Source organism: Octopus sinensis, linkage group LG3, assembly GCF_006345805.1.
Source record: "Octopus sinensis linkage group LG3, ASM634580v1, whole genome shotgun sequence".
Classification (NCBI taxonomy): domain Eukaryota; kingdom Metazoa; phylum Mollusca; class Cephalopoda; order Octopoda; family Octopodidae; genus Octopus; species Octopus sinensis.
Genome location: NC_042999.1, coordinates 64,663,734 through 64,682,821, shown reverse-complemented (window position 1 = coordinate 64,682,821; position 19,088 = coordinate 64,663,734). Strand labels below are relative to the sequence as shown.

The following is a 19,088-nucleotide window of genomic DNA, read 5'->3' as shown; positions in this document are numbered from 1 at the left end:
GGTGAGTGGAAATTTATTCACATTCAAAATATTTTTATTAAATAGTTTTCTACACCATATATATCAATAACCAAAATACGTTCTACAGCAACTGAACATTACTCTGTATTCAATTATACTTCCTAGTTGCTGTAATTTCATCAAGGATTCATTATTTATGACGCTTGGCCTTGAGAAAGAGGCTGTATCCATGGCTGGTGAGATACAAACGGTTGAAGTTTCTCTTTGGGGTTAATTCCAAACGGTTGATGATCTGAGAAAGAAGATCAGGACGTAATGACTACCGCAGGTACCGCGTGCGTGGACATTATGTGGGTCACACAAAGAGAAGAAACGAGTCAGTCACCAGTTCATTAAAAGGATGTTGCGGAAGACCAATGAGCTCTGAGAAGCCGAGGCTACCCCAGCTGTAATATAGACAGACACTGAAGTGTATCAGTAAACGACTTCATGAAAATCATTTTTCTCAACGATTGACTCCAGCTCCTACACAACTCCATCGACGACAGATGAATGCAGAGACAGAGACAGACAGACAGGCAGAGTCAAGCAGACAGACCCCTCTATGTGGACACTCGTACGGATACAATTACCACTGAAAATCTCTCGCATCATAAACTACTGTTTTTTTTTAAATAGCTGCATCGAAAATTGTAGTCCCTGATATGGAGGAATATAGAATGGTCGTAACTGGATTGTCTTTCCCAATACATTTACGTGATCAGGGCTCACGCAAGACTAAGCAACAACAATAACTGAATTTTTATTTACAATAAAGCTAGAGATAAAGAGAAGACTGACAAAAGGCTTCAACAACAATAACGAAATTATCATATCAAGATTTAACCTACTTTTAAAACAACGCTGTGTTCAGATTCTGTGTTTAATTTGAATTGTTTTGTTTAGTTACCTTCTGTGGGGAACATGGAAACAGCTAAGCAATGAAACATAACAACAAAGTCTTGCTGATATGATGTGGTTGTACATGTGTATTTGTGTGGATGTTTCTGCTTGTGTGTATGAGTGTGTTATTGAGGGCGGCGGGGGTGCTTTTGCAACTTAATTTTATCAAACGGCGCTGAGTAGATATGTATCTCGTTCGATTTGCAGTTGATAACGGAATATACACGTTTATCTCTTAATGTTTCTTCCTACTCTTTCTTTCTCTTTCTCTTATTCTCTATCTTTCTATCTATCTACATTTATATTACCTGCCTGTCTGTATATATTTTAACGACCTAGCAAGCAAGCCTTATCGTTCGATTGCTCCTTTGAACGTATATAAGCGGCAGTTTTGCAAAACGTATGTTCAAATATCATTGCACAGTCTAGAAATCTGCTTTATTGCATAAAAATGCAAATTGTGCTGCCGTCAGTAGAGCCAAGCCATATAATTGGATTCAGACCAGAAGAATTTTTATTTACGAGTATATTACCACAGAAAAAGCTCTGAACTACTTTGTCCCCGAAGACCAGTCAAAAGAAAGATGCATGTAAGGTAAGGCCAATTTATTTTAGCAAATACCTTTTAGGTGCAGATATGCCTGTACGGTTATAAAATTTGCTTCGCAATTACGAGCTTTCGTGTTCGATCACTCTGCACAGCATACTAAGGAGGTATCTTCTTCCATTGTCTTGTGTCAACCAAAGTCTTGTGAGAGAAAAATAATACTTAGAAATTGTAATAAATCTTGGAGGAGCCGTTCTCGGTTTAACATTATCAATGGTGTTTTGCGGTACCCTTAACAGAGTTCAGTCTGTTACAAACATTCGGTACAATTCACTGTTCATTCTTCCTTTCTTCAACTAGTCTAGGAATGTTATGGTCACTGTTCTTCCTCTGTATAAACGATGAAAAACAATGTAGCCCGGATGACTACTTCTTTCACATAACAAACAACCTGATGGACTCTATCGAACCCTTTCTCGGTTTGAATCCCATTCACAAAACAGGTTGCATTGTTCATGTCTGGAATACAAGCCGAAACATTCAGCATATTATTCTTTTGTATATTATTATGTGAGAGCCTCAATGACCGAGTGGATAGGGCAATAGGCAGCTTGTTCAGTGAATATTGACATGGTATATATCCTACTGCTGTCATCACGGTGTGTTCACTTAATTCCCAATATCATAGGATGCTCCTACGTGTATGAAGCGTTTTGACGCCGCTATTTGGCGTTTCTCATTTCACGCTGACTTATTCGACATCAGACGTTTTAATGGTTCTCTCGTTCCTCTTTTCCCTTTCTCTCTCCTCCTCCTCTCTCTCCCTCTCTCTCTCTTCCCTCTCTCTCTCTCTCTCTCTCTCTCTATTTATTTATTTGTACGAGTTTAGCTCTCTGTATAATGAGGTAAAATGTTTATGCAAATGGTGCTCAATTAATAAATTGTAATGTCTCCAACTCTCTCTCTCTCTCTCTCTCTCTCTCTATTTTTCTCTTTCTCTCTATCGATCTAGCCATCTATCTATTTATCTGCATGTGTATATTTCAGCGTGTATGAGCGTGTGTGAATGCGTGTGTATGTGCGCGCGTCTGTACCTACCGTCGCCAAACAGGCTGAATGTCCAGTCAAGCATGCCAAATCGTCAAATGCACCAGCTGCACCTAATTTTGCCGTTCAGTGTTTTAACTCTACGCAAGCTAAAAACAATCTTGACCAGGCGAGACACATCAATCACTACTGACATGAAGTGACAGACTTTCACTACGGTTTCTTTTCTTTGTTTTGTTTTTGTTTTTTTGCCTATAAACAATATACCGCTAAGAATTCTCGAAGTTGCTAGAAATACCTCAATATTTCTGATGTACGACCTCTATTGAATGACATTAACATTTCCAACAAAATATTTCAGCTGTAATTAGTTGGTAGTCTACCTTAAACCTCGAGACCCAAGTCGAAATATGATTCATATATTTGCAAAAATACTGAAATTGCTCTCACAAATATCCTAGAGCACGAAAAGGTAAAAGGCCAAACAACCAATTGTTAGATATTCCCTCGGTAACACACTACAACATCTGGTTCACAGAAACATTGTCTTTTCCGCGCATAATATACCGTTTTCAGCGCCTCCGAGCTTGCTGGTAGCGCACCAGGCTTTCTCTTTTTAAATGATCTGAAGAAAGGTGCTTTTCCTATACTTTAACGGTCCCCCCGACATCGTTAAGATCGATTCTGCAAACCTTCTTTATCTTATTTTCAATATACTTCCCTTAACCCAACTCTTACAGAATTTCTAATGTCTGGGATATCCTCAACACAAATGGTTTTCTTATAATCTGTACATTGTTGCAATTTACAGACGTTGAAGTTAAATATCAGCCTCACTGATCTCATCAGTCGAATGAAGGGGGTGAGAACGAAAAAGGCCGTAGACATTGCTTCTTCTCATCCAACTATATGAAAAGAATCAGGAAATAACACACAGCTATAAGCACTGCTTAGCAATGCTTAATTATCTTGCAATGTTGAGTTCGTCGCTTTATGTGGGATCGAATATTATAAAAAGTGACAACAATGTTAATCCAGCAGAATGGACTCGATGTCATGAACATACAAGTAAATTGCTTTTCTATAACTGATCGTTCGCCAAGACCGCTTCATTGTAGTGAGTTTTTTTTTAACCCATACAATAAGGAAATTCAGAATACTTTTCTTTTTAAGTTCAAGTAATATTAATGCTATTCAAAAAGTTATGAAAAGATATATGCTAGACTAATAATTCGACTGGTGATAAAATATAACTTTATCGATTCATATCATGAACGAACTAATCAATACCGCTATATTTAATTCTTAGCTCTGACCACCATTATGTCAATTTTTCGCAGCATCGCTGTTAGTCGTTATAGAGAGTTATCTCTGCAGGTGATAATTCGAGCACAAATTGGAGGACCCTTAATGCATGAAACGTTGTTGAATATAATTTTATGCTTCACTATAACGAAGTGAAAGACTAAAGTGTATGGGCCTATTCAATACTGTGGTTCTGAAGAGACTTAATGGTGCTAAGAAAGCCGGAACAGTAAGTTTTTGTCGATATCGCTCATTTGCTAAATAGTTTGCTGGCAAGCAAGCTGCTCAGTGATACAAAGAAAAAACTGGTCAATAATAGTACTAAAAAAATGTATTATTATTCTTTAATGTTCTTTTCTCCAATATCTTAATCTTATCATTCTGTCATTTTTATTTTAGTGACGGATATAGTGTAAAAAGATGTAAGCCAGCAATCGTTAGTGCAACAGTAATGATGTGTTTCTAAACTTTATAACCTCGTGGTATTTTTCGATACAACGCTTCCAAATATGTGACGAGAACTTCATCATCATATTGTATAAATTCTATGAATATATATGAGTTCTACAGCAAATTTTATATCCAATTGTTATGTCAAACATATAGTTAGCTACAGATTTATTTCGCTCAAAGTAGATTACGAAAGACGCCTTTCGATTAAGTGAGGGGTCCTTGGCATTAGTTTCAAAATTCCTTCGGTCCAGAAGAAGTGACACAAAGAAGCGATCTGTAATCCCATTACAATTACATAACATAATTCTGATTTATTTCAAGCATGTATCTGACGAAGGAAAAGGAGCCTCTTCTCATATTACCATAGAAGTAATAATGTTTGGTTTAGCATAGACATGAAAGACTTACTTGAACATTTCATAAAAGCAATACTTTCTATTCTCAGTTAATTGTATTTTTTTATGTTTGGCAGTAAAAGATAAAATGCAAAACGTTTTCTCCTCCTGTAAATTAGATTATCAGGCAATTCAGCCATTATTTAAGAGAGAGAGAGAGAGAGAGAGAGAGAGAGAACACAGAGAGAAAGAGAACAGAGAGAAAGGGAATGTGTGTATTATATAATTGTTAGTTTGGTACATGATCTGAAAAGTAACTCAGTATTTTTAATATCTTAATCAAAAAAGAAAGAGAAGCAACCAATGCACTTGGAAAAGAAAAGGAAAAATTTATCATGAGACGGAAGATCTACACTGTAACCTTAATATATAAGTGTCCTGTCATACTGAATATATCGGATTCTAACCTTAGTTTACATAATGACCCGTCCTTACTAAATATACACTTTCTTTCCTGAATTTCAAGTTGTAAATTTCATATACATACGTACATATATATATATATATATATATACGTTCGTACATACAAGCACATACATACATATATAAGACCCTTGACCTAGTTACAACATTCTTAAACGATGTAGGGGTGGAGTTTGGTTAGGATAAATGTTGTTATATGGTTGTGAAAAGGGAGAAAACTATAAACCAGACTAGTAACATCTCTATCAAGGATTTGACTGTTTCCCCTGTATCTGACGAAGGATGTTACAGGTGTCTAGGAGTGGATGAAATAATGTCTTACAATGGCACCTGTAACAAAACACGGGTCGTCACTAAAGAATATTTCAGCCGAATAAAGAAAATTTGGTCCTCAGAACTCTCTGCAGTCAATAAAACAGTGGCCCACAATGTGTTTGCAGTGCCAGTATTCATACCAACATTTGGCGTGCTAGATTCGATGCTTGATGAGATCCGAGCGCTTGATGTGAAAACCCTAAAAATACTAACAAGCACACATAATTTCCATATAAACAGTGACGTAGACTGCCTAGACATAAAACGAAACCAAGGTGGCAGAGGCTTAACATCGATCCAAAATGCCTTTGAATGTCTCATAATATCCTTTTGGCAACATCTTTCAACCACCAAGTGTCGAAGTGCACCCCTTGACTAAGTTTGCATATAAGTTTGTGGCTGATAACATCATAAGACTTGTAAAGCAACTCCTTGAGCAATACTCTTTGTCTGATAACCTAGAATACATGCCCAAATAAGTCATAAGACTCTACCACAACGTATCATCAGATGAAAGGATGAGCCTATATGAGCAGAAGACTAAGCATGAATATCTTTGTAGAAAGCTTCGTGATGATAGCAACATCGATCATCAAAGCAGTTTGTCATGGACCAATAGCCGGATATATATATATATATATATATATATATATATATATATATATAGTCATCAAAAAAAGGGGTAGAATTAATTAATGTTAATAAATTCGACCAAGCAGTATTCGGTATGTAAAGACCATTTACGGTATATTTGAAGTATTAATTTATAAAAATATGGTAAAGTAAAAAAATTCACTTTACCACACACCGAACTTTTCAGAAATAGCAGCCAAAAATTGGGCTATTTCTTCAACTGCAAATAAAAGTCTCCAGACAATGCATACTCAGAAAATAACTCACATAGGTATAAGGGAAAAAACAATGAAAGATCACATCCATATACGATACCCGAGGACAGTCTGTTTCTGGATTTGTGGGTAAAACGCCACTTTTCCTTCATCAGCTCAGAGATTTCTTCTGATTTAGATTTGAAAATACTAAGAATCTAACATACCCGTCCGATATCTGTAACATCGGACAAACCATGCCAGACACCCAGTACTAGCGAATCCAAAAATACGAATGAGATCTATTATTCTCCCTGTCCACCCACGTGAGTCATAGAGCATTACATTTCTACAGAGGTAAAAACTGCAGTTCAAATTCTTGGAGATTAAAGCATTATATTGTCATCAAAAAAAGGGGTAGAATTAATTAATTGTTAATAAATTCGACCAAGCAGTATTCGGTATGTAAAGACCATTTACGGTATATTTGAACTGCAGTTTTTACCTCTGTAGAAATGTAATGCTCTATGACTCACGTGGGTGGACAGGGAGAATAATAGATCTCATTCGTATTTTTGGATTCGCTAGTACTGGGTGTCTGGCATGGTTTGTCCGATGTTACAGATATCGGACGGGTATGTTAGATTCTTAGTATTTTCAAATCTAAATCAGAAGAAATCTCTGAGCTGATGAAGGAAAAGTGGCGTTTTACCCACAAATCCAGAAACAGACTGTCCTCGGGTATCGTATATGGATGTGATCTTTCATTGTTTTTTCCCTTATACCTATGTGAGTATTTTCTGAGTATGCATTGTCTGGAGACTTTTATTTGCAGTTGAAGAAATAGCCCAATTTTTGGCTGCTATTTCTGAAAAGTTCGGTGTGTGGTAAAGTGAATTTTTTACTTTACCATATTTTTATAAATTAATACTTCAAATATATTATATATATATATATATATATATAATATATATATATATATATATATATATATATATAAGGATCCCTTTCAAGGGCAAAAGACACCGATAGAATAAGTACCAAACTTTAGAATAACTATAAGTACTAGAACTTTAAAGATGGTGCCTAAGTATGGCCGTGGTCCAATGATTGAAACAAGAAAAATTGTTTTTAATTCAGTTGGCACGTAGAAAATATTCATTAAAATTATTTTACTTTAATTTTAAATGGAATAATATTTGCGTTATCTAAACCAAAGAATTTCCAAGAGTTGGCACTTGAAAAGCAAATTTGATTATAATCAACTAATCCTGCAATATCTTTAAGTAACTGAAATATTCTATAAGGTGTCAGAATACTAGCCGTGTTATAAATAACACATTTCAAATAAAACAAAATATATAAAAGGTCTTTCCAATATATGCTCAGTTCTTACCTTTTGGATATAAACGCTTTTTTTTTTTTTTTGAATTTTGCAAATACAGGCATTCCCGTTCCTTGTGTTTTTCATATGAACGATTCTGGAGCTTTTCCTTTTTATTTTATTTTAATATGTATAACGTTTCTTTGCTGAATGTAAATACCTTCCAAACATGCATGTGTCCCTCCTTCCGTCCTTACGAAATATATATATGTATATATATATGTGTGTGTGTGTGTTCAGTTTCCTATTCCTTTATTGCCCACAAGGGGCTAAACATAGGGGACAAACAAGAACAGACAAAGGGATTGAGTCGATTACATCGACCCCAGTATGCAACTGGTACTTAATTTATCGATCCTGAACGGATGAAAGGCAAAGTCGACCTCGGCGGAATTTGAACTCAGAACGTAACGACAGACGAAATACCTATTTCTTTACTACCCACAAGGAGCTAAACACAGAGAGGACAAACAAGGACAGACAAACAGATTAAGTCGATTATATCGACTCCAGTACGTAACTGGTACTTATTTAATCGACCCCGGAAGGATGAAACGCAAAGTCGACCTCGGCGGAATTTGAACTCAGAACGTAGCGGCAGACGAAATACCTATTTCTTTATTACCCACAAGGGGCTAAACACAGAGGGGACAAACAAGGACAGACATAGGTATTAAGTCGATTACATCGACCCCAATGCGTAACTGGTACTTAATTTATCGACCCCGAAAGGATGAAAGGCAAAGTCGACCTCGGCGGAATTTGAACTCACAACGTAACGCAGACGAAATACCGCTAAGCAATTCTCCAGGCGTGCTAACGTTTCTGCCATCTCGCTTTTTCTGCCATTTCGCCCCCTTACGAACGGCTTCGTTCAGTTTCCGTCTACCAAATCCACTCACAAGGTTTTGGTCGGCCCGAGGCTATAGTAGAAGACACTTGCCCAAGGTGCCACGCAGTGGGACTGAACTCGGAACCACTCCTACACCTCCTCTAACGTTTTATTTTATTCTTCATTTTATCCTTTAGTCTTTTTGTACTTTCATCCTTATATAATCTGACCGTTTAGATACAATGATAATTTACAATCCGCCTGACGCTTTTCTTTTCTGGGTTTTTTTAATAATTATTTTGTATTTTGATTGTAATTGTATTTTGTCTGTAACTACATCTACGGTTCTAGTCTCCACTGTGATCTACTGGGAATTATACAACACTCTGAGTAGACATTATCAGATTGAATGAAATGGTGAGAGGATGTAACGAAGAACTTATTTAAACAATCACCTGAGGAGACGCATTTAACACCTTGTATGTATGAGACTGATTGCCCTTCTCACCTATGTACCAAAGATGTAAGAGTATGTCGAATCAGTTCTAGAGGGTATAAACAATGTCGTTAATTCCATTTTCTATCATTACTATTCACATTTTACTATTTATATAAACTCTACGCTTACTATGGAATTCAGTAACAGAAGAATTTCCACAGTATAATAACAACAGGTAGCCGATAATTGCGGACGAGCTTTGCATAGCATTCTACAAGGTTTTACTGGAATTTTACTGAACTAATGTGTGTGTATGTGTGCGTGTGTGTGTGTTTGTATGTGATTATGTATGTTTGTATTATTCACCTTACCAGCGATTCCACTTCCGTTTATTCTAAATATTAAGCTTTTTACACATTAAGGTCAAGTATGTATTAACAAATGTAGGTTTATTATTAAGAATGTAGAAAGCTGGCTGAATAATGGATTGCGTAGCAGATTGTACCGTTGCTCTTATATATAGTCTATATTTATATACTTAACCTATATATACCGTGTGTAAATATACATATCCTACATGAACTGAGGTCGTATATATATATATATATATATATATATATATATATACATATGTGTGTGAGTGTGTGTGTACATATATATATATTATTATTATTATTATTATTATTATTATTATTATTATTATTATATTATTATTATATTATTATTATTATTATTATTATTATATTATTATTATTATTATTATATATAAATATAAGATTAAAATTCGTTTTATATTTTTTTACTCTCATAACAACCACAACCACAACGATAATAATAAGATTACATAGTATTGTATGTATGTATATATATATATATATATATATATATATATATATATATATATATATATACATGTATGTATGTATGTATGTATCTATGTATGTATGTGTGTATGTATGTACGTATGTATGTGTGTATATATTTATATATATATACATATATATATATATATATATATATATATATATATATATATATATATTTATATATAGAGGGCATTATACATACATGCCAGAGAGCATTATACATACATATATATAAATTAATATGTTCAATAAGAAATAATTATTTTCGAAATTTATTCTCTTATGAGGTTTTCACGCTATCTACCTGACAATTTCTTGTTAAGTTTTCCTTATTAAGTAGTTGTCCTTAATTGCTATATATATATATATATATATATATATATATATATATATATATATATACATTATTGTAAAAGTTATGAGGAAAATATTTCAAAACCTAAAAAGCTAAAAGTAGATTAGAAAATAGATAAATGTAAACACAATAGATCGCCATTTGCTTCAGGCAAAATCCAAAGCCTAGAGAGCACAACTAAAACTTACTACACAGAATAATACAGAGGATATAAGGAAACAATAAAGAAAGTAACAACACCTAGAACTTAGAAGATTTGGCTGTTTCAGTCTATCAGAAGACGTTACATTGTTCAACGTGTCTTGGACTTAAGTCATTTAAAATAACTATAACGCCAAGTTCTAACGGCAGACGAATTACGCACGCGATGTATGTGCGTGTGTGCGTGCTAGTGTGTGCGCGCGCGTATGAGTGTGTGTATCTATAAATATATATACATATATGCATATATATATATATATATATATATATATATATATATATATATATATATATATATATACATATGTACATACAGCGCAGGAGTGGCTGTGTTGTAGGTAGCTTGCTTACGAACTACATGGTTCCGGGTTCAGTCCCACTGCGTGGCACCTTGGGCAAGTGCCTTCTGCTATAGCCTCGAGCCGACCAAAGAGTGGTTTTGGTAGAAGGAAACTGAAAGAATCCTGTCGTATATATGTATATATATAAACATATATATATATATATATATATATATATATATATATATATATATATATATATATATATATATATATACATGTGTGTATGTATATGTTTGTGTGTTTGTGTTTGTCCCGCCAACATCGCTTGACAACCGATCGTTGTGCGTTTACGTCCACATAACTTAGAGGTTCGGCAAAAGAGACCGAAAGAATAAGTACTAGGCTTACAAAGTCCTGGTGTCGATTTGCTCCACTAAAGGCTGTGATCCAGCATGGCCGCAGTCAGATGACTGGAACAAGGAAAAGAGAGGAAAGAGTATATATATATATACTTTTATTCTTTTACTCGTTTTGGTTATTAGACTGCGACCATGCTGGGGCACAGCCTTGAAGAACTTTAGTCGAATGAATCGATCCCGGTACTTTTTTATAGACCATCGCGAACCGGCGACTTCTCCCCGGGGCACTCGCCCAGCACCGCGATCACCTACTTGGCTGTGATTGGCCCTTCACAGCACTCAGCCTCTCGTGCCGAGAGACGCGGGCCCCCAGACAGGCAGTCCATAAGGGCCTCACCATGATCCAGCGTCCTGCTCCTCCCGAACAATTCGGCAAAGTGCTTGTAAAGCGCCTCACACATCTCGTCCCGTCCTTCAACCGAACGTCCGTTTTCGTCGACAAATGACCTAATTGTAGCATCGTTGCCACGCTGGGTTTCTACCGTACAGGCCGATCCGGCAACATTAATTCTCTCATGGCCCGATGCTCGCACTTTTGCCCGAACTCTACACCCCTCATATTTGGCTTTGAGGTGACGGTCTCGCAGCCAAAATGTGGGATGCAGAGCCCAACTTCAACGCCTCTTCTAAGTCCTTGACTAGTTGCTCTTCTATTCTGGCCTTATCTAGTCTTAACTGTTGACTAAACCTAATGGACTCAAACCGAATGACTCTCTTGAGGACTAACCCACCACCGGTTATTAACCACAGCGACGGTTCACTCCCTCTGTACTAACTCCTTAATCCAGTATGCCTCGCAAGTCAAAATAGACTTGTTAACCTTCAAGTACCCGGGTCTTCTCTTAACTGTACTCTCTATGTCCAGTCTACACTTAACTATTCTATGGGCAGTGTTGACTACTTGGACATTCAGTGGACAGCTATAACTGGTCTTATCGTTAGTTCTTAACACTATCCTATCTAAGTAAGACTTGAGCATTCCGTCTCCACTAATCCAGGTTCACTCTGAGACGTCCTGCTAGTCAAATCTGCAAGGATTTGCCAGCTGAAAGCGCTTAAGCAGATCACGAGACGTGAGTTCACTTTCCTACCGGTCGAGCCAACGCTATTGATGCGTGCGTCAGTAATAGCGTTAAAGTCACCTAACACTACTAATGTCTTCGTCCTCCGATCTGGAGGAGACGTGATTTTCTCATAGCCATTCAGGAGTGGCGAGAAGGTTTATAGACTGTGCAGCTTGGTCTCTGTAGTAACCATCACATGTTTATCGTGTGATCTGAGGTCGTCGAGGAAACAAGTTTGCTTCCACTTCGAACTCAGACCACGCACATTCAGACAACCAAGGTTAAATGCAATCACAACTTAAAAAGTAGAGGTTCTACTTACCCTTCACGGGCGACGTTGGGGCTGATCTCACCACACGTGAGACAGCCCTCCCTTCTCCTCCTTCTCCAAATACTTCGGAAGGTTCCCAGTTCTTCCGATTGCCGTTGGGTGTCTTTCCTTCAACTGCTTGAATAGGGTTTCCCTTACCCAGGCACATCTCTTCGGAAAGTCTTTGTGCTTCGAGAAAAGCTTGGCAGTGTGGTGGTTCATAATTATTTCGTCTGTGTATTTGTCTCTGGTATCAAATTCCACCAACACCTTAATGTCACAGTCATCTTTTTCTTTTTCCCGGTGACAAAGGGGTGAGGGTTTTTTGGTAATTGGCTGTGTGTTCTCGTTTGTTTTTGTGGGGGAAATGGATGGGGACAGTGTATGAGTTCGTTTACGAACTACTGCGTACTCCTCCTCGACCACCTCATTGGTGTCGTCCGAGGGAGCTGTACTTTTTCCATCAGGTGCCAACAAGGGGGTGGGTAGTTTTACTTGTGTCAGGGTTGGTGTATGCAGGGATTGGGATTTTGTGGTGTTATGTTTAGGGGCCGGCACCGCAGTTGGGGGAGTGGGAATTTTTACTTGTGTGGTGTCTGGTATATGCGTAGGTTTGGGGACTATTTTGGGGTTTTCTGAAAGGCCTGGTTCCTGCGCCATTTTTTCCATCTTTTCCTTTTCTTTTTGTTTCCTTGTTTCACAGTCCACGTGAATGTGGTCTTTTTCCCCACATTCATAACAGGTGGGTTTTCTTCCTTCCACGTGCACTCTAAGGGCCACATTCTCGCCCACGAGAGCCTTTTAGGAAGCTCCTGAAGGTCTTCCTGCATCCCCTGTACAATTGCTGTAATGCTCCGACCGAGGCAATTCTGGGGGGGGGCAGAGCATGTAATTTGCAAGAATTTTATAGGTCCTGTTAAACAACAGGGTGGCTATCACCTCCTTCGGGTCAACCTCCGGTACTTCTGTTACCTTCACACGGGAAGTCCGCCTTCCCATGTATGTAGGTAGAAGTGCCACCACCTTTGTCTTTAGGGGACACACGGAATGCTCGCGGGCCACCTCTTCACTAGAAAGACGGCTCTCAACTGTACCGTATGCCTGTCCCTTGCAATATAAGCTACGTCTTTCCATATCGGGGACAAGCATTTTTCAATTTTCTCTTTTTCGAAGTGTAGGTAGAAGGATTTAAACACTACGGTCCGTTTTTCTGTGTCGACCACACTGGAGGAGGGTGATATTTTAACGTCAACGCCTTTCTCTTTCATTCTTTTAATAAACCTTCCAGCTGATTGACAGGTATGTCGATATTTTCGGTTGCCAACGCTTCAACCACCAAAACTTTTTCACATTTCGTGCTTACTCTTTACGAGTGTACACCTCTCGTGTATAATTTTAACTGATATTCTTCGGTTAAAATTAATTTCCCAAGTAAATTACACAAATGAAATAGTTTCGCACAAAAATGGGAAATAAAATATTTTCCTCTTGTAGAGGACAACATTTCACCAACAAAGTTCAAATCCCACCCCCGTTAGGAGGAGGGGCATAAAAATTAGTCCAAAATTAGTGGCCTAGTGGTTAAGTTGTTGCACTCACGATCGCTCGATCGTGGGTTCGATTCCCTGACTCGGCAGTGCGTTGTGTTCTTGGGCGAAACACTTCATTTTACATTGTTCCAGTCCCTCTTTCGATCCTGTGGAAATGCTGGCCTGCTCACGTAGCCAGCGGGGTGGCGTCATTTGAAGGCTAAAACCAATGCAAAGTTGCATTGTGATCAGCGATATGCAATAACATGTGACAGCCTAGTTGATCACGTGGGAGCGTGGTCACATTCTACCTGAAATGTGTGGTTTTGAAGTTTAAGCTGCAAACCATTGCTATAAGTTAATAAGAGAGCCTATACGTGAATCACTCGACTTTGAAATAAGAGACAAATGCTCCCACATATCACATATTCAACGACTTAAAAAATAATGGAAAAGGAAAGACACGTAAGATATTGTGTTTGGTATGAAAATGAAAACGAGATTGTCATGGTTAGAATGCCATTGATTATATGTCAATTTAATCTGCTTTGATTTGAACTATTGTAAGAAACTATGAAAGCTGGAAACCATTATTATGAGTTAATAAAAAAAAGTTTAAAAGTGTATCCCTCGACTTCAGAGACAAATGCTCCCTCAAATCACATATTCAGCGACTTCAAAAATAAAGGGAAAAGGGAAGATACATAAGAGAATGTAGTGCTGAACATAATGACGGCTTTGATCATGTGCCTACTTAATCCATGTTCGAAGAGCTCGAGACGAAAAGGATCGTTTGCATACGACTCGACTTGCCGTTCGGAGTGACGTGCTTAGTAGAGCGTTCTATTGAGTCTCTTCTCGCGAACGACACGTCTATCTATTTTTTTAATCCATGTTCTAATAAACAGTTACCTCTCGTTAGTGTTTCAGAATTCCCTTATTTTAGACATTTTTGAGGGGTTACATTACTTCGGTCTATATTTTTTAGTATATTCTTTTCATACTTTTCTTCGTAATTTATTCTACAAGCGGCTGTATTTTTCAGATAAGTGGTATTAAACGAATGTCGTCTTGTAATATCAAATAACAACTTATCGCCATCTTTGAAATACCTGACTGCTAAATATGTTGCTTTTGTTTGTTGTTTACTTTTTTGTTTTATTTTGATTGATTTTTGTGTGTTCATTTTTCATAATTTTGCTTTTATTCTTTCCTTTTATTCCCTAGGGAAACCAGTTATTGAAAATCGAACGAAAAATCGATAAAGAAACAATATTTGTCCATAGTCTTGCCACCACTAATCCGGAATACATGTCTTCTGGAAACAACAAAAACAGCAAAAAGAAAAACAAGAAAAACGTCGACGTCAGCAGTAGCAGTGTGAGCAGAACTAAAAGAAACATCGAAAGCAAGAATAACCGCAAGAATAACGAAAACAATAGCAGCAACATCAGCAGCAGTAATACCAACAACAACAATAGCAATAAGAAGTGTAACAGCAAACAACAACAACAACAGCAACGACATCAACAAACATCTCGAGAGAAAACATAGCGGATGATTTTTCAACCGTTTCCCCAAATGAATCCCAAGCGCAGGAGAATTCCGTTGCCAAATTAAATTGAATGATACGCTTCGCACAACTAAAGACTTTTCCATCTCAGGACTCACCGTTATCCTTCAGCTGCCATAATGCGATTCCGACGCTTCGCTAAATTTGATGCCCAACGATCGTTGCTATTAATCGTATTGGCGTATTTTTTCGCTGCTTTTGGCATGATTTTCTGGAGTGCTCTTTTGGTTCCAACTTTTAATTCGAAAACTAATTTCTTTTCAGAGAGAGATCCGTTATCTTTAAATAAACTTTTTCTACAAGATGCATTTATTCTCAAACATTCCATGCGAAATAAGACGTATTATCTATTAAAATCTAAATCTAGATCTTCGTCGTCATCATCGTCATCATCGTCATCATCTTCATCGTCATCATCTTCATCATCATCAGCGTCATTATCATCGTCGTTAAATTCATCGTCAAAATTATCATTAAAGTTATTACCATCAAAGTTAAAATTATCATTAAACTCAGCATCTTCATCATCATCATCATCGTCATTATCAGCATCAGGGGCAGCATCATCATCATCAAACACAGACTTTCCATATTTCGCAAAAGACTTCATTATAAAAGATCCAACGGTTTCTGGTTGGATTAAAAACCGAGCTTATTTTTGTTCAAAGGGAATTGAATGTTTCTCGAGTGAATTCGCAAAGCTAAACGATGTTTTAATTGATACAAAATTGTGCAAGGGTCACGAAGGGGGAGAAAACCTTAACACTGTGTTCAACCAATCGGAAGAAGAGGAATATCTAAACCTCGAACCCGGTTTCTTTAAAGTAAACTGTCATTCGATATCAACGTATCAGTTTCTAAAAAGAAACCATTTGAATGATTGGTGGTCAGTGTTAAAAGGAACATCTAGTTTCAGATATCAAAACATTTTCACTGAAACGTGTTTTACGATAGCAATTACGCGTTACGAATACGTCAATTTCTATCACACCATGACGGATTTTTATAACGCTTTTCTAATGTTGCTTGTATTCAAAAAACAGCCACGAAATGTCAGAATTCTTTGGATTGACGCACATCCTCAAGGTTCGCTTGATTCTATATGGAAAAATCTTTTTGCAGGTTACACTAGGTTAAAAAGGATAAAGAGGCCTGTCATATTCCGTGAACTTGTTTGGAGTATTATGGGATATAACAGTCCGATTATGCAAATGGACCGTGATACTTTACCATACGTTGAAGAATTCCGCGATTTCTTCTTAAAAAGGTTCAATCAAACGGCAAACAGAGAACTCGACTGTTCAAGTTTGAACGTATTGTTTATCTGGAGAAGAGATTACATCGCACATCCGAGAAACCCCAAAGGAATTGTCTCAAGAAAAATCAGAAACGAGTTAGGCCTGTTACAACAAGCACGAAAACGTCTTTCAGGAAAACACTCTGTCAAAGGAATACAAATTGATCTTTTTACAATAGACATGCAACTAAACTGGATTATTAACACTGATATTCTTATTGGAATGCACGGTGCAGGAATGACCCATTCATTATTTCTACCAAAACATGCGGGTGTTATTGAGTTTTTCCCTACATACTGGCCAGATAACAATGCCCACTTCCGTTCTATATCAATGTGGAGGAAGCTGAAATATCTAAAATGGCAGAACAGTGACACTAAGAACGAGTTCATTAACATGTACACACAAATACCAACCACTGTTTTGGCCAACATGCTGGATGATATGTTGAACAGGATCTGCCCAAATATCATATGAAACAAACACACGCGCATATATACGCACATACACACGCTCATGCAAACAGGCTTACACGAACACAAACGCATTTACATAAACTCACTAACATTCCAAGAAAATATAAAAGTTTCTCATAAAATAACAAACACAAAAGTCTTACATACAAAGAGGGGTTCTTTTTATTGTTATTGTTGGTTTTTGCTTTTTTTTCTACATTTTGTTATTTCCTTTTTACTGAAAAATAAATATATGTTTGAAGGGAAATTATGTTTGGAATGTGACCAGAGTTATTCAAAACAAAAATAAAAACTGATTTCCCTCCAAACAGTATATTCAAAACTGATTTTATATTCTATATTATTATTATCGTTACTTTCTGCTTCATCTTCCGGCCGGGTCTCAACCAGGGACCTAAGGCATAGATGGAGAGAAACTTCTTGGGAAGGTAAGCGGTTGATTCCCGCACAATTTTTTAATTTTGTAGATTGTTGGTTTTCAGGGGATCTAGTCAAAAAGTGCGTTGGTACCTTTCTTGATCATTTCCATGGCTACACAACAGGGATGATTTTGGTTTTTAATTGTCACATCCTAGATATCTCAATCTCAAAGTCCTTGCATTTCGATAGATTTTCAAATTCATTTGCTGAGGCGTTTCTATTTCTAGGCACCGTCATATCAATTTTTGATGATGATGTCTGGCCTGTTATCATTTATTTGCTTGCCGTCTGTATGTATCCCATAATCCCATACGATGGTAACATTCTCTCCCTCAGTGACTGGTTGTGAGTGGTGTTCAGACCAGTACTTAGGATGTGGGATATCATTGATAGCATATTCACCTGTGCAAGTATTGCCCAAATCGATCATGTCTGGATATATATTCTGCAGGAGCAAGGACTGAGCAAACGGCATCAATGTGGACAACGCTTTCAAGTTTGCCATCGCAGAGTCTACACTTTGTACTTGACGTTAGCTTGATAGTTCCAAGTGCAACGTTCTTTATACAACTTTGAACAACTTGTGTGTTGGGCTACATTAATTCGTGCGTTGTGCTGAACTGAGATCACAATGCGATTATGATTCTTTTTTAAAGCAATTTCCCTTTAATTATAATGACTATATATTTTTTAAATAAAAGCTTCAACAACTCATCACTTCGTTTTTCCACGTTTGTAAATTATAAGATATTTGTTTAAGTAAATCCTTTGATTCATGTTGTACGACAATCATGTAGGATTTGCCAGCAGAATCCGTTACTCCTCAATTCACCAGGAGAGTTTATAAATACCTCTTCCTTTTCCCGGACACCGGTAAGGTTAATCAACGATTTGTATGTCTGAGGGGTCGTTAAATGTCAAACAAAGGGAGCCTTCATTCTAATTAAAGTCGCCCAAGCTTTTTTAAGTTCTGGGGTTGTTATAGATGATTTCAATATTGGACAGGTATTCAGTGAATGACATAACACACTGAATGATTTGTTTATGGCTTGCTTTTGCTAAGCCATATCCATAAGAATAGCTGAGTGAAACTTTATAAGTAATTGCTAGACCTACTATAAATAGCAGCGAAATCTCTTTCAAATCACATTCGTCCATCGTAAAAGTTAAATTTTTAAAAACTCAGAAGATGACATATTTACGTAAAAAGACAATACGGTCAAAGCTGGAACGTCATTGATCTTAGATGTGCTCAATCAGTGCTAACCTGAGACTAAACAACAATGGCAAAGCTTTTGTTCTAGAGAGTTATACTTCCCCATCACTTTCGCATTCCTTTATCTTTTCTACTCTAGGCACAAGGCATGAAATTTTAAGGGAGGGGGCCAGTCGATTAGATAAACCCCAGTACGCAACTGGTACT

The 19,088-nt window shown here is 37.1% G+C and overlaps 1 protein-coding gene across 7 annotated transcripts in view; it reads left to right on the top strand.

The window, feature by feature from the left end:
• The window catches only part of LOC115209328 (beta-1,2-xylosyltransferase RCN11), a 378,713-nt gene extending 360,337 nt beyond the window's left edge, over positions 1 to 18,376 (top strand). For all 7 annotated transcript variants that reach the window (XM_036501052.1, XM_036501053.1, XM_036501051.1 and 4 more), the window contains one exon: positions 15,126 to 18,376. In XM_036501052.1, coding sequence (XP_036356945.1) covers positions 15,591 to 17,246 — 1,656 coding nt within the window. In that variant the 5' untranslated portion in view covers positions 15,126 to 15,590 and the 3' untranslated portion in view covers positions 17,247 to 18,376. The remainder of the gene's footprint in view (positions 1 to 15,125) is intronic.
• The last annotated feature ends 712 nt before the right edge of the window (positions 18,377 to 19,088 follow it).